At 32.0% G+C, this 17461-nt stretch overlaps 3 protein-coding genes across 9 annotated transcripts in view; 2 read left to right on the forward strand and 1 right to left on the reverse strand.

Annotated features, from left to right (window-relative positions):
• Positions 1-17461, reverse strand: part of LOC111428258 (peripheral plasma membrane protein CASK) — a 74538-nt gene that overhangs the window by 16950 nt on the left and 40127 nt on the right. The window lies entirely within an intron of this gene.
• Positions 9362-10435, forward strand: LOC111428260 (phospholipase A1-like). Its single transcript, XM_023063708.2, has 2 exons — positions 9362-10034; positions 10086-10435. Exons 1-2 carry the CDS (start codon positions 9371-9373, stop codon positions 10406-10408), a joined length of 987 nt encoding a protein of 328 aa, XP_022919476.2. The 5' UTR covers positions 9362-9370; the 3' UTR covers positions 10409-10435.
• On the forward strand, positions 10618-11707 carry LOC111428259 (phospholipase A1-like). Its single transcript, XM_023063707.2, has 2 exons — positions 10618-11312; positions 11361-11707. The coding sequence occupies exons 1-2, from the start codon at positions 10637-10639 to the stop codon at positions 11675-11677; spliced, it is 993 nt and encodes a 330-aa protein (XP_022919475.1). The 5' UTR covers positions 10618-10636; the 3' UTR covers positions 11678-11707.

Genomic DNA, 17461 nt, shown 5'->3' on the forward strand with positions numbered 1-17461 from the left:
TAAATTTTAAATTCACATTGTCTAAACTTCCACTAAACCGTTTGAAACACGTCTCACATTCCTGAATGCCTAGGTGGAACAGCTCGTTTTACACATATCGTGTGTTAAAATTAAATTAAATTTTAAATTTAAAACGTCGAATAGTTTTCAATATTTTCAACTATAAAACAAATTTTTTTATGTCAATAATATTTGTAACAAAAAATAAATTGCTTTTGTGGATGTTCCCAATTTATAAAAGACTTTTGTCGAATAGACATTGAAATATGTGCTTTCAGTGAGATGAAACACCTACATGAAGGGAAAAGCTTTTGGCGTGGGGAACACCTGCACAAAATGATCCATACAAATGTATGTTATAACAAGAAAGAGTTAATGACAAAATTGAAATATGCGAAATCGCAAATTACATTATACCTTTAACTTCACCTAACCGGCATTCATTTATCACTTGGTGAAGTCATAAATCTCCCGAAGCTCTATTCGGAAATATGCTAAATTACGCTTTTTCCATGCGAAAGGTGGTTACCAGATAGAAGGGTCCCCATAAATCTTAGAGCTTTTAAGGAGAACTTTATTGGCGTCGAAGTCAAAAGGAGACACAGAATTCACCTAATATCTGAGCTTTTTTTGAATTTTTTAATGTCAAATTTCTCAAAATTTAATTAATTAATTATTAAAAAGAAGTTGATTATTTTATAATTAAATTAAATTAAAAAAAAAATCAAATTAAAATATAAAAGAAGTAAAATAAAGAAGAAAAAATCTTACAGAACCCAAATTATCTTGATTTATGAGAATTAATCCTTAACAATTTTTTCAAAATCCCCACTAAATGGGTAAACATCGAACAAAAACTTTCGTAAACAAACCCGAAATGGACGAAACCCGAGCTTTTAACGAAACGAACGTCGCTTAAACACTGAACCCGACTCCAGCAGGAACAGCATCACCGGAGGATCCACCATCCCCACCGGTTTCTGCGCGGTTTTAATTCAAATCTCGTTGCACATGTGCACTGAGTGTACTGAAAACGTGCTACATTTTAGACCTCTAACAATGTTTTGTGTACGTTGAACTCGATTTCGTTTCGAATTAAAGTAGAAGACAAATCGTAGTTGAAACGTCGTTTTTGTTAGTGCAAAACAAAACGATGGAGAGAGAAAACGGTTTGGTTTTACCATATATACGAGTATACATTTCTAACAGTTGTACAACAATAACTCGAGTGGTTTCGTAATGAGATACTGAAAAGTGGGTATCCGATTTTGTTTTGTGTAAAACCTCTTAAATGATTCTTAGCAAAAACATTTAATATTTCAGCATTTACGTAGGATTATTTCATAAAATGAACACAATCCCACTTTAAATATATCATAAACCCACAATTGTGTGTGCAGTTCCAGTGCTGTTTACAAAATTATGTAATTACTTTGTTTCGTATTCAAACCCGCCGCTGATATTATGTAAAGGTTCAATTTGAATGTTAAACTAAAGCCTGATATAATAACTTTTTAATGCATTTGTTATTTTGCCATATTGGTTTAATTAAAGAATTTGATTACGAAATTTAAATTAACTCAAAATTACTGTTTAGCAATATATTCTTGTCACAAATAATTATTGATTTTCCGCGAAATTAGCCTAATTTTGAGGCTAAATTGTCGATTTCAATTATGTACGAACATAAATGTTAGATAAATTATAAACTGAAATTTATGAAAATAAATAACTGAAACAGAAAAAAGTTCGAAAATAAAACATTTACAAAGTAAATACTTAAAACTAGAACTAAAATAAATACTTGCAAAGGAACATTTTTCATTACACCGAGTTTTACAGTTATTAAAAAACTTTTTATTTGCCCACATTTCATTTTTGATAAATCCTAAATAATTTTATTTTGCCCCGTTTTTTTAATAAAAAGATTTCGGGTTAAAAATTCTTTCAATAAATAATTAATAGGGAATTAACCAACCGAACTGAATTAGGTTATTATTTTGTGAACTGATTGGTCAAAGAGAATAATTAAATTATATTCAAAAAGCCCTTCGGGCTTTGGTAGTACCTAAAAGCTCTATTACATCAAGATTATCGATTTAAAATTTGAATTTGTAGTTTATTTTTAACATTTTTTGTTTATAATTTAAAACAAAACAACTAAATAGTGATGGTTTAGATGAAATTTTGGACCAGGTGGCCACTAAAAACTTAAAGCATTAACGCCAGCTCACATTTACATAAGCGCCCTACAAAATCCTCTCATTATGCATGACCGAAAATTATTTTAGAGGGCACATAAACTATTCTTTTTAAAGAGGGTGCAGCATCGTTCCTTGCATACAAATTAAAGAGTTCCTTCATTAAATATTATTATTAACGATCATTTAAAATCTTATTATAACATAAAACCGAACAAAAACTAAAATCGATTTATTCAATTTTATATATTTCTATATAAATAAAATAAATAGTTATTGACAAGTAAAAGAGAAATATTTTGGTTTTAATCAAATTTAAATCCGACAGAACACGATTTATAACAATACAAATTTTCAACTCCTATTGAATTATACCGTGTATAATGTAGAGCTTTTTAAATAAGTGCAACCGGACGCGACGTTTTAGTCATAAAAAATTGTGACACATTAATAATTCAACTGGACCAGTGTGTCAGTGGCGGTTTTAAAAATTCATCGCTCGTCGGTGCATTTCATGTTTTGCGGTTTGACCAAAATACCTGTCTCTGTTGTGTACTAAGTGTATTCTCACATATAAAAACATACTATTTTCAGCTTTGACCTTCTCTGAATTATTTATACAGGTCAGGAATGGAGGACAATAAATTAACTGGCTGGAAGCATCAAGATGTTTAATTTTCGACAGTTTCGTTTATCAAAATTAAAACTGACGTTAAAAAATTGCGAATACCCTCTATCAAATTTTGTATGATCATGTCAAGGTTAGCACTGTTTCTCCACATCCCCAGAGAATTTAATAAATCTGCTGTTTTTAGAGCGATCATGCTATTCTCAAGGTTCGTGGTGTATGGTTGGAATTTGAGATTGTTTAGAAAATGTAAGTTGCAACAAAGACACTTAAAAAAATATTATCTTGAATCTTATTTTCAAAATCTTTCAAGTTGAAACCAAGTTATTTAAAAATTGTTGTAAAAATGAAATATTTTCATACAGGAAAGTTGAAACTTAGTATAACCTAACCTGAAACATTTATCTATAACACCAAAAAGTTTCAATACTTAATTCCAAACCGTTTTGGAGAAATTACCTTTTGTATAACTTCATTTTCAAAAAATCGTCAAATTCAAACAAGCGATTTACAAACATTTTTTGTAAAAAAACTTTCAACTTGGAATCTTAAAATTTGGTACAACCTAACCTCAAAGAATTCCTTATAATCTCAAAACGATATCATATTTCAATTTAAATCCATTTCGGAGAAATCTCTCCTTAATTGTTATCAACTTTAGTCAGAATTTTAGAAATTACTAAGAATCATTATGCATCGATTCCTAGAAGCTTCGTATCACGATAATGGGCTTTAATATAATGTATATTTGAATAATTATTACGATGCTTTGCCAATCGCAAACAAAAAATAGATAACGTTTGTTACCTTCGATTTTCTATGAAAATATTAGGTACAATTTTTTAAAAATTCAATTTCGCACCGGGCTAACTTCATTAATTCACAGTCTTTTCGCTCCTGCAAAAATATAATCAGCAACTCGACAAAAAATAGTAGAAAACTAGAATTCTGGCAGATTTTATGGTAATGTTGTAGTACTGTAAAAACCAACGAACATCATAAAGCTCTCGTCCGCGGTGGCGTGAAAAGCAACGAAAATGAAAATTTATTCGACACGTTCACTCGTCGTTGATGCACTTTTTACACTCGATACGCACTTTTTGTTTGTATATTTGAAAATCGGATATGCGCCTGTTGGAGTTGAGCCAGATGAGTTCATGATAAACTTGACCGGAGGCGTCAACTCGGAAAAATGATAAAATTGAAACTGTGAAAAACGAGAGCCGTTTCGAGGTAGAAGGCACCCAACAACAATCCGCATTGTGTCAGGTTCAGGGGATAAAACGGGGGCGTTTATACATTCACGGATATCCTTTAGAGATTGAAACCTTTCGGTTTGGTACCCTTTTTAAACATATTATCTGTATTCAAAACCTTACCAGCTTATTCAGATATTTTTATGGTTTTTATTTATAACCATCATCTTTTTTTATGTGGATATTATCGTAAAATTTTATTATTATTAAAAATGGATTAGTTAAGTATATATATTTAAGATATTTTCGTTTTCTTTTGTAGGTATTTACGTAAATATGGAAGTTATTTTTATCCTCTAATATTATTTTCCAAAAAGATAGTAAACCTTAAAGTGCGGAGAAGAGAATTTCAATTACGTCTTTCTAGTGGTGATCTCGGTTTATGTCATCTTATATGAGTCTCCCCCTCTATACAATATTAAGGTAAGAAGAAGATAGCAGAAACAGACCTTTACCTTTCAAGCGTGCCTTTAGCCGCAATCTACATTTATGAGAGTAGCTGGAGTTGTAGCAACGTTGTTATTGCCACAGGAAATCAAGTACCCCTTTCGAAAATTTAATATCGTCTCTTGAGCCGCATGAGTTTTTCTGTCAAAAGTCGTAATCTGAATTTTCGTTTATGATTTATGTACAAAGTAAACTTTCGAAACAGCGATAAGAAATAGCTATAAGAATTTTCAAGGAAATGGTTAAAACATTAAGAAACTTCGGAGTCGGGGATTTTTGTTAATTTTTTTTGAAATTTTTCAAGTCGTTTTAGTACCGCTACGTTTAAACTTTTGTATTGTGTCGCTGGCTGCTGTTAAAAGTCGTCGTCGGTTCTAAATTTCAAGCTCTCGGTACGTTACAGGCAAACAATAAGCCCGGTTTCTGTCGGTCCAATGGATGCGCACGAATTTCACAAAAGGGAAGTTCAAATTCTGTCAGAGAACTCGAAACCGGAACCACTCCAAAATAGATCCTTTACCGAACTTGTTATATAGTTGTTACAACTTCATAGCTTTTAACGTTGTCAAAATTGCCCCGTTATTAACGAAGAGATTCAAAGTACATGATTAGTTCCGAATTGTTTTAGATGTGAAACCCAAACTTGGCACGTGTTTTGTCGATATAATTTAATATCGGGTTAATTACATTGGATGGTGTGTCCATATTGCAACGATCTCTCCCACTGGACACATATTGGAACGTCCTCCCACTGGTAGTTTAATCAAATTAAAGTTAGCTTTATGTTTACGTCTGTATAGAAACATGACGCAATATAATTTTACTGAAACTTATTCAATACAATTTAATTCAAGAAAATTTAATTCAGGAAAATTTTATTCAAGAAGGATATGTCGGAAAGTTTCATACTCGTAATAACTTTATTAACGATATTCATGCAAAAGTAATATATCCCCTTCATAAACTTTTAGCTTTGCCTTTGTTTTGTATAACTTTCCTCTTTCGGTTAATTACACGTCAAGTCGCACGGGAGGTTTAAGTTGTGCAGTTTGCCACTTCAAATTATGTTCCGCGATAATATTTTGACTCGGAACGAATTGCGTTTCCTCCATTTCCTTGCAAACAATTTGGACGGCTCTTTGTAAAAAAGCGTTGCAACTAATTACGTTGTAGCAAGTTATTAATAGCCTTTTCTAGGTCCACCTGATAATATTGTTAGTTACGAAATGAAAAGAGAAATAATTGTGAACTAGATGTAATGATAATTTATTACTTTAGAGATAAATTAAAAAAAATTTTGATGTTTTGTTTTTGTAAACATTATTTGGCACAAGTTAGTAGATATAGGATGTTATAAGTTTCTAGTACTGGGTCTAGTGTTAGTTCTAGTGATAGTACTAGTGTTAGTTCTAGTTTTAGTTTAATATAGGATGTTGTTTAACGAAATAGCAAATTTCGTCTTTGAGATAACAATTTTTAAGTTTATAAATGATTCAATTTAAACCCAAACAGAATTCTATTTGAATAAACAAATATATCATCAATATTTACGTTACCACAAACACATTTTGGACCAATATCGTTTCAAAATAAATCTGTATGCAGCTGCCACATCAACAAAGCTTACTCAACAAATTATTACTATCGAGTATCAGAAAACACACGATAAACGCATTACATCAGTCTCTGTATATCAGGTAATATCGACTTTAATGTTCGTTTGGAATCATTTTCATTTAAAATAATGTTAGTTTCCAATATTGTTCATTTCGAATAATGTTCTTTTTCAATTAAATTGGTTTCCAACAAAACCAGTATCCAATAATATTCGTTTCTAATAATGTTCGCAGGCCAAATTACGGTTGATTTCATGTTTATTCCACTTAAAATAGTTTTTGCTAACTCGTAGAAGTTTTAATTGGAACACGAGGTTGATAAATCGTTTTCACCTAAAATTGGTTAAAATTAAACTCAAACTAAAATTTCAGTTTAACGAGCTCCCTACAAAGTTTTATTTTAATTTCATTTTTATTAATTGAATATTAAAATTCAAGTAAAGATTAATAATAAAGATATTATCCTTTTTCAACAAAATTTTATACCTCCACTTAGTAACTAGCGCCATCTAGTTTTAGAAGTTCCGAACCGATGCGGTTTCGAAAGCTCGCGCGAAAGCTTCACACTTAGAAATCAATACAACTCTCGTTTGGGTCCCTATTTCTAGATGGCGCTGAGCACGGAGGAAGAAGACTACAACTTTAAAAGGAAAATGTATTGATTTTTAAAGGACAAAAAGATAAAGTTAAAACTAGTTAGTAGATAAATCGTCCTGAAATAGAGTTAATAAAAAAAGTTGTTTAAAAACAAAAAAGTTTAAAAGACGTCAGTGTTACAACCGTTACGGTGAAAAATGGTTCCGAAACGACCAAAAGCTCATTTGCATTTGCACTCGTCATCTATCAGGGTTGAAAACTACGAACCAATTAAACTGTCCAAAACAAATATTATTCGTTTTCAGCAATTACGTGTGAAATTAATTCACCTTTTTGTTACAAAAATAGACTTAAAAATTGACTTGAAATGTAAAATAGAATACTTCCTGACCTCAAACACACTTTTCAGTTCATTCTCGGCTTTTATAGCTCAATTTGTTTCTATGACCAAGTAAAAGTTCCAAGTTAAAAATTTATAAAAGCTTTTTAATTTAGTTAGCGTTTTGAATCGATTAAAAAAAATGTTTAAAAAAACAATTTTCCCTCTGTATCAAAAAATCAATTTAAGGAATAATAAACAGAAAAAAAAACGTATAAAAACCGCCCACCCAGTCAACACGTGTCACTTTTTTTTCTCGTTTACTGGGTGGATGGAGCGTTGCGACAGAGACTTATCGCTCCCGTTCCCGTTCTTTGAGATATACCCTTTCGGCTGGGAGGAATAAATCAACCCCAGGAACCCAGGAAATGGGATGGAAGCGCAGGTATTTTCGAATAGGCTGACATGAATGCATCTCGTTTCTTGTCAGTGTATATCTTGATGATGGAAACGTTCGCAAAATTACAAATTAAAAATAATCAGATACCCAAAAATCAATAAAGGTTGAAGGAAATGAAAAAGAAATACGAATTCATTGAGTGATAAGCACTCGTCAGTTGATTTTTCTTTGTAAGAAAGTCATAAAAATCCAATAAAGAGGGAGTTATATCTTTAGTTTCTTATTCATTCCTCGTAGAGAACGTTAAAAGTTTTAGTTATAGCCAGTTTTACGGTTTACAACGAATCTTAAAGTAATGGTAATTTTTATTGGCAAATTTGTTTTCTTTTCAAATCAACGATGATCAAATCAGCCATAAAATAGTTTAAATATTTTAAAGCTTCTGTAATCGACAAAAACAATTCTACAACCCAATCAATACCAAGGAAATCAACTAGCTCACCGTTTCCTCGAGTGGCCAAATAATGCAGTACTCCCATCTATACGGAGCTCATTTTATAATCTCCAGGATGACCATAAAGAAAGAAAATTTAATGAAGGAACCCAAATTACCATCAGATTTTCTGAACCTTGCCACAACCACTTGATACAGTGAGAAGAATCAGCTTTCACCGAGAACTAAAACCAGATGATCTAAACAGCATACAATTCACACACTTGAGGATCTGATGGTGAACGAAAAGCTCTCATCTAAGGAATATCAAGTACTGCATTGACGAGAACTGAAATTCAGAAGTCTTTTTGTAAAATCCGGTTGAACTTAATATCTAACAAAATTACTGCTGAGACAATAAGCTTAGAAAAATTAGCAAGTAAAGGAGACTATTTTGAGTTTGACTCCAATCTGGAAATATTAGCTGATAGATGAACTATGTTAAAGTTATTTTAAATTATAGAAAAACCAAAAGCCACAAATAACGATATAAAGAGAATATAAAATATTATTCAGCTTAAATTTACTTGTCTAGCTGAAAATGTCTCCTTCCACATACAGAATGAAAATGTGAAGATTCTCGACACGATATTTCGTTATTGTATATGACCGCAGTTTCGACAATCCAATTTTCAGAGAGGTTTCGCACTTTACTTTTCTCATAGTAATCTAGGTCTACAGCTTCCCACTGGAATTGTATTGGATCGAATGTGATTTTATCACAAGTGCTTTTATCGAGAAAACTTAACTAGAACACAGTAATAATTTAAATTTACTAGAAACGATAAAATTTTATTATCGTCGTAATTAATTTTTAAATAGAGTTTTTTATAAAGAGCGGATCGTAATTTACAATTTAAACGATAAAAACACATAAATAGTCTAGATATATTGTCCAAACTGTTGCACGAAACGTCGTTTTTATCGTCCAGCTTTTTACTTTATAACCCAAAGTCTAGTAAATATAGAACGTGGAGGTTGTACTGGAAAAGTTACAATGTCTTGTTAAGCGTCTATCTAATCTAGTTACACAGTAACAAAGAAAACTTTATGAACTAGTTTTAAAATGAATGTAAAAAGTTGAAAAATGAGTGGACAATTTTTGTGTGTAACTCATTTCAAACTTCTTAGGCAATTAATCTAACATAATTTTAGGGGACTCGACAGCGTCGTTAACTTGTTGAAAGCATCGCGTTGTTAATAGTTTCAAAATCAAACTTTCTCAATTAAGCTTGCATTGCTACGTGAATTATGCAGAATACACATTTGCAATGGCGATCAATTACTACATAGTCAAACTCTTTTTTAATAATTATTTTTTAAATAGTATTTTTTGCTCATTAACGTATCACAAAACATATAAGTACGATCAATATACGTAATTATCACAGTATTTCTTGAAAATCCAATAAAATGATTTTATTTGTTTGTATAAGTTTGTTACTTCAAAGTATTACGTCGGAAAATTTAGATTATAACGAAGATAAGATAAAGTTTTACTTATGGAATAAGACTATTATAGAACAAGAAATTCATTTAAACGATTATGGAGTCATGACGAAAGCGCCCATTAAATTTTTAATACATGGTTGGCAAGATTCTGGAACTGGTAGAACGTTTTTCTTTTATGGTCCTTTTGTGCAAAAGTATATTTTAACTGGGGCGAATGTAGTTTGCGTCGATTGGTCTTATTACTCAAAACAATTGTATGGAAAAGCAGCGAAAACGCTGAAATTAACGGGGAATTTGGTGGCGAGGATGATTTTGGATATGTGCAACAAAAAGCTTCTAGAATTGAGTCAAGTTCACGTCATCGGGCATTCGATGGGGGCTCAAACAGCTGGATTCGTTGGAAAGAATATTCAAAAATTAACGAACGGTCAAAAATTACATCGAATAACCGGGTTAGATCCTGCAGGACCAATGTTTCATAGCCAATCTGAATACGATCATCTTGTTAAGACCGATGCGCTTTTAGTTGATACCGTTGTAACTGATTTACTTCAATACGGAAAGAAGTATCCTCCATTAGGTCAAGTTAATTTCTATATTTATTGTGGATTAAATGAATCAACAAGTAAAATTAATCAAAATGATTTTCTAAGTTTTATTTATATCATTTTTTTAGTTGTGTTAAATCATAATATGGCACCATTTTATTTTGCCCTTGGAATTGATAGAAATGATTTAATTGGAAAAGAATGTAAATGCAAAGCTTCTAAATTACAAGTTGATACTTGTAAAGAAGAACCTGTAAATATCTTGGGAGAAAACACAAATTTCAGAAAACCAGGAAATTATTATTTGAATATCGATCAGAAATATGCGCTAGAAGATGCACAATGTTCAATGGAAAATGCTCCTCCTTCAAGATTTCAACCCGATTTTAATATAATTAAAGGTATTATAAATGCAAAATATGGAATTTTTAGAAAATGTAACCTTAACTAATTGCATAATAAAGATAATCACCAAGTACATCATGTTTATTCTTTAATTATGTAATTGTTTTTAAAATATTCGACAAAAAAAAACATTGCTTGTTATAACTATCTAGAAATAGATAACCAATATTTTTGCTCATTAACAACTAAAAATAACAAAATAAATAAAAAATTACTTTACAAAAGTATATAGCAACTTAAAAATACTGCAGTTTAATTCAAAACATACTTAAATATGTACCTAATACATTTATTAACTTTATGTGCACTCTCAAATCTTTTTATAACTAAGTCTTATTCATTCGAAGAATTTAAAGAAAACAAGGTACATTTCTATCTTTGGAACAGAAATGTTCAAGAACAAGAAATCGGATGGAGAAACACTGGAAATATAATTAAAGCACGCACAAAATTTCTCATACACGGTTATTTAGATAAGGGTAACGGTGAAGATTTCTTTTTTTATGGCCCGCTAACACGAAAATATCTTGCAAGCAATAACACAAATGTAATCTGTGTTGATTGGTCTTTTTATTCGAGAAGACTTTATCCTGATTCCGTTTTATGGCTGAGATCGGTTGCAAATTTAACAGCAAATCTTATTATGGAACTAAACAAAAAGGGAATACCGTTTAGTGATGTTCACCTTCTTGGCCACTCTTTAGGTGCTCATATGGCAGGATTTATTGGGAAATACATACAGCAAGAAAACATGGGTACAAAAATTTATAGAATAACCGGACTTGATCCAGCCGGACCACTTTTCCATCGACGTCCAACAACCGATAAATTATATAAAACGGACGCTGAAAATGTTGACACTGTAATCGCAGATATTCGTTTATTTGGAATGAATCAAAGATTAGGACAAGTTAATATTTATGCTAATTGTGGAGGGCGACTTAAAGATGGTAACTTGAACAAATTCAAATTATTTAAATTAATTTAATTCATTTTAGAAGCAATCAATCATCTTCTTGCCCCGTATTACTACGGTTACGGAATTTTAAAAGATGATTTAATCGCTAAAAGGTGTAATTGCGTTTTAGATCGAATAGTTAGTTCTACATGTAAACCAGAACCTACTAACATATTGGGACAAAACGTTAATTTTAAGAAACAGGGGACTTATGTCATAGAAATTGATATAATACCTATGATGAAAGATGCTTTAGATTCGATGAGAAACTTCGAAATGAATAAAATGAAAATAAATTTTAAACCGTTTATTGACGGTATAATACAGAAAATTAAGAAAAATGTTAATCTTAAATAAACTATCTAAACGAATTATATTCGTAGTGAATTTATTGTTTGATTTATATAATTTGTATAATCTTTGATTTAATTCTACTACCTAGAGGCATCATTTCTAATCTTACATTTTCATCAAATTTACATTTTACTAATGTAAATTTACATAATCCCATAATATTGAAGTATCTCTATCTACATTTCCAATTAAATATCCCGTATTGCTTAGTTTTTGTTAACTAACAAATAATGAAATAACCAATTTGCCCATTTCATGAAACATGGAGCCAGAGCCATTGAAATTGCTCAATACATGTAATTTGCAAATATTACTTAGGCAAAAATAGTGCCGTTATGTTTACATGAATTTGGCAATTTCAAATTCGGTAGTTTATCATTCTATTTAGGAAATGTTTTGATGGTTTTCTCATTAATTTACTTGTTAAATTCGATATGGATGTTAATTATAAATATAGATAGTGCAGAGGCGCTACAATGTAGATCACTAAAAGACGTTGAAAAAAAGTACGAATAAAGCTCGTCATAGTCCACTCCTGGCGTTCAACTTTTTTCAAGTCGATTTCTATGCTCTCCTTGCAGATTCTCCACCAATTCTTGAATATAGCAGATATTCTTCTGAATTAATTTTCATCGAAACGTTGTAATGTTGCTGATATATAAAAAATAATGACCAACCTCTTGTAGTCTCTACAACATCATTCTTCGAGTTCCTGATTTATTTGGTGTTAAATTACAAGGGAGAAGGTAATGTGGTTCTGATGATACGTTCCGCCAGATGTGCCCAATTTATTACCAATTCAATCAGTACCATATATCACAGTTAGAAAGTTCGGTGTAAACCACTCCAGTTAATTGTTTTAAATAAATATTCATAAACTAAAATTCATGTATATTGTAGTTTATAGAGATCAATTGCTCATGTAGATGAGATTATTCCAGAGTACGTAAAGTAAGTTAACCGTACGGAAACTGACCCCAGGAGACCTGCATCTTTCAGTGTCAACATCAAACTGGGGTTATACATTACAAAGTTCTATGTTTCATCAACGAAATAAGCAACTTGGTCCAAGGGAAAATCACTACGGCATATGTGCGACCTCATTTCAACGGTTTATAGTCATATCAATCAAACTACACAGATTTTACTTCTTAGTAACACAGCTTTTTAAACTTTTATTATTTCATTTACGTTAATTTACACAAGTTTAATTTAAAAGTGTGAGATTCTTTTAATTAAAGCTCAAATCTAACACGTTCGCGGAAAAGATAAGTTTTTAATTAAAATTTCGAATGCATAATAATGTTCGTTTTAATTAATTTGATGTTATCTTTATTTGAATCCTGCAACAAGGTTTTGTGATGTGTTCTTTTTATTGTAAAATTTTTGTTTTAATTTATTTTTAATATACAAATTTTGTGATTTATTTAGATAATTTAAATGTGTTTGTCAGTCAATTTGGAGGTGGTGTACCCATTTTGACCTCGAGTTGTAATTAATTGGTAATTTGAGCCTATATTGCAATCAAATCCCCATCCACGTTGACGGGCGCGATTCAGAAATTATGTGTCGATTACCAAAAGCTTGTGTTTCAAATTATTTGGTAATCGATTCCAACACGAAAACTACAAATACATGTAGATTTAAATGAAAATGGCTATTCCTATTTGGTGATGTAAAAGTACACTGCAAGCAAAAAATATTTAAGCGGAAAACGTCTTTGAAAAGCTTCGGGTCACTGAATATTTCGTAGGGGAAAATTTTTCAACCCTCCAATTTCTGGGGCGAATCATTCGCGATGCTCGGCACGGTACCAAGCTCGGTTAATGTCCAGATCGATGTTGTTGAAGGCCGAGTGACTTTTCAGTTAGTCGATTGTGAAGAAATTGTCGACTACAGCGTTTCCCGATCCAACTCCAATTACAATTTAATTCGCTTCGGATCGGCCATTACAGTAAACCCGGCAATACAATACTCGACTGGTGAGGTTTTTCATGCTTTGGATTAAATCTACTGGAAAACTATTACAAACATTTCAATCCCTTTAATATCATTCATACATTTCAAATTAATTTTTCACAATTTATTTTAATAAAGATTTATAAAGAAATTTTTTTACAAAGTTGCAAATTTCAAGTTATTACTTGAAAGCAGAAGACCTTCAACCCTTATTCACAGGAGAGGTTGATCCCTCGGATTTTACGACTTAATTGTCCTGTCTCATGACCCAACGTACGGTCCTGCGGTTTTAAAGATGAAAGCAGCAATTTTAATGCTTCTCATTTTTGAAATTCTCCAACAAAGTACTTTATCCCTAAAAATCTTCAACAAAAATATGTTTACCCCCCATAAAATTTTCAATTAACTTTCCGAGATTACGTTAAAATTAATAATCTCAACAAGAAGTTAAGTTAGCATCGTTAAGAAAGCTACATAAAAAGGAACGTTAAGACACATTTTTATCCTCTTTTGTATTAATTAATAACTTCGTAATCGATTGGAATCCGTAATGCTGGTAAAAATTACCTCCCCATAAAACGTAATGATGCGCGTAAAATTGGTGATTTATGTAAAAAATATCCATTAAAGTCTTCTCGAAACTGCGACGTTTCGACGACGTGACTGTGTCACATGTGTAGTTATCTTGCGTGACACGAAATTGTTTTCTCCGCACTCGTAATGGTGGATTGTATTTCCCTGGGGTTACCGCATTATTTGCTTTCATTCTGCGAAAACGTAAACGACCTTGTTATATATAAAAAAAAGTGGGGGAGAAAATCTTTCTTTCCTATGTCGTATATAATTAAGTTGTTTCAAAATCCCATTTACGAACCAAATTCTATTTTACACTTCACCCTTGCCACCTGTTTTAACATATATCACGGTGGGTTTTGTACGTTTTCTAGGATTTTGTCGCAGCGTCGAACGTAAAACCGGAAGAACGTCAATAAATTACAAAGGGGGTAGTGGGTATTTACGGTTTTGCGTTTCCTTTGCTTTCATTTCGGTGCGTATTTCCTCGATCTTTAACCAAGCGCGTTTACTTGATTTATTATCGACCGATCTCTTTCACCTAAATTTTCTTATAGTTCGTAACTCCTTTGTTGCGAAATTCTTTGAAGCTTTTCTTCGAACCTCGGATGATGAAAAAGTTTTTACTGGAAGAACTATCTTTTATGCGGAATGGCACGAGAACACCACTTGCTTATTTCGTTCGACGATTGGGAGATCCGCTCCACGCCAACTCGCGAGGATGATGCTTGATAAATTATGTCTTGTCTCGGGATAAAAGGATCTTGCTCAAAACGGATCACCTCTGTTACATAGCGAACCCACTGCATTATAATCATACATCATCTCTATCTTGTGTTACAACGTTATTGATGTTTGATTATTATATACTGCAGTGATTTTATGATAGATGATACAACGATATTTATTATTTTTACGTATAAAGTAGTATCTGCGTTTTGTTGTATGCTCTAGAAACTCGTAGCAATGGCAATTAAAATTCTAAAACACTAGGCATCCTCACGCCTCGAGCTTTTATAAGCACCTACAAAGGGTCTTGAATATCAACACGTCCCTGCATAACGAGACGACATAATTGACTCAGCTCTTGATGAACCAGATATTGGTATTCAAATCAATCCCTATACGACTCCGAGAATCCTCTCATCAAATAGAATATTTTAATATATTAATTTAATTTGATTCATTCAATTTTGATGTTAACTTCTACTTCATCGGTAAAGTTATCAAACTTTTTACCATTAAAACGTACGTTTCGAGTTTACTTTTTTAACATCACGTCCAGAGACAGCTTAAAGCAGCAAGTTCAGAGAGAGAGTCGTGCGACGACGAGTAAGAGAATCGGACAACGGTTTTTACAAGCACAGCTTTTTGTCTACGTCGACAAAACCATTGCTTTCGGTCGTTTCCTTTCTCTAGCATGTGTTTTCATTTTACAGTTTTCGTACTACGTTTTCAATGCCACTTTTTTAATTATAACCGAGAGAGCAGCAGATGAACGAACGGAAACGGAAAACCGACAAAACGACAAATTTCGATGAATCATTTTCGAATGGAATTAAAATGAAAATTGAAACAGCAATTTTTTAATGAAAAGAAATGCGGAATCTATCAAGAGCGATTCATTCGCAAAATTAAAACGGGTAATCGTGGAGATTAAAGACTTCTCCCTTTATATGATTCTTTGAAAAATGAAGCCATGAAAGATTACCCTATAGAGATCGGTATTCTTAACCGATCATCGTGATTCTTCAAGGTATAAAGAATCCGTAGTCTCGTTTAATAATAAATCGAGCTGAATATCTTCTTTGTAACGCTATAAACAACATATTCACAAATTTAACGAGACTTCCAAAAAGGCACTCAATACACGAATGCACACTTGTTCAATTTGGTCTCAACTCAGTTCCTGATGTTTTTTACAAAATTTTTACCATTACGATTGTGTGAAATTTTAATTTTGATTGAAAATTTTGTTTCCATTCTCGGAAAGATATAAAATCGTTTGAAAAATGATTGAGTTTTGTTTACCAAATTGATAGATCGCAAAAAAAAACATCAATGACCTGTCGTATTTTTCCGTGCGGTTTATCCAATTTTGCAGCTTTACGCAGCTGATCAAGTTACTTTGAAGTTCGTTATTTACAACTCAAAAACGGTGCTTGTTTGTAATTTTCGAATTTAACATACACGTTTAGATTAAATTGTATACTTTGATTTTATAAATAATACCCCCGCCGTAATTTGATATTGGTTTAACTGAAAAACTTAGTTATTCATGCAAATCCCATAGTTTTAGTTTCTCATCGTCGCCATATGTTTAACATTGCCGTAGGTGTACTGGCGCACCGAAGTAATTATGTAAACAGGGGGAACTAAATTAACGCTGCATGTGTACGAGTTTGCGTTTTATTATAGTGGTTGCGAGTGTCCAAGCTAATTAGAGAAGTTATAAAGTAGGGTCCCGTTGATAAAACATTTAAATGCAATTTTACAAAAAAAAGATTCTATTTAAGTTTGGTTTGAAAGCGATCGATGCGTTACTCGCCCGCAGCAGCCATCAGAAAAGACAATCTTCCGTATGCTTCGTGCAAAGTTTGGAATGGGTGCGAGTGTCTTAAGTATTCAGGCGACGGAGTAGAGAAATGGAATTGAACTTGGAGTAATAACCGTTGACAGTTTCTGGATGCGGAATTGCGCGAAAAACAATTTTCAGAGGGGTGTTTTCATCACCTTCAGTAGAATAAATGGGTTAAGTTCTTGTAATACGTTTCTTCAAGTAACTAAATAACGAACAGTTTTCTTTTGCACTCGTAAAAATTAACTTTTAATACTGGCTATGTAGAAGTAGTTCTCAACCCGCAAAGTTGTAAAGTATAATTAACATTATAAAAGAAAACTTCACGGTCTAATTAATGTTTGTAAACAAAACTTACCTTACCTAACATTCCTTCACGGTCTAATTGACATTACAAAAGAAAACTTCACGGTCTAATTGACATTACAAAAGAAAACTTCACGGTCTAATTGGCATTATGAAAGAAAACTACCGGTCTTAACATTTCTTCATGCTTTAATGGGGTTTCAAAAGAAAACTACCTGTCTTACGTTCCTTCACGGTGTAATTAACATTATAAAAGAAAACTTCACGGTCTAATTGGCATTACAAAAGAAAACTTCATGGTATAATTAATGTTTGTAAACAAAACTTACCTTACCTAACATTCCTTTACGGTCTAATTGACATTACAAAAG

This window comes from Onthophagus taurus, chromosome 10 (genome assembly GCF_036711975.1).
Source record: "Onthophagus taurus isolate NC chromosome 10, IU_Otau_3.0, whole genome shotgun sequence".
Classification (NCBI taxonomy): domain Eukaryota; kingdom Metazoa; phylum Arthropoda; class Insecta; order Coleoptera; family Scarabaeidae; genus Onthophagus; species Onthophagus taurus.

Coding starts and splice junctions, on each gene's coding strand:
- LOC111428260 (XM_023063708.2), top strand. CDS start 9,371: ATGATTTTATTTGTTTGTATAAGTTTGTTACTTCAAAGTATTACGTCG. Junction 10,035..10,085: donor TGGATTAAATGAATCAACAA/GTAAAATTAATC, acceptor TCATTTTTTTAG/TTGTGTTAAATCATAATATG.
- LOC111428259 (XM_023063707.2), top strand. CDS start 10,637: ATGTACCTAATACATTTATTAACTTTATGTGCACTCTCAAATCTTTTT. Junction 11,313..11,360: donor TGGAGGGCGACTTAAAGATG/GTAACTTGAACA, acceptor AATTCATTTTAG/AAGCAATCAATCATCTTCTT.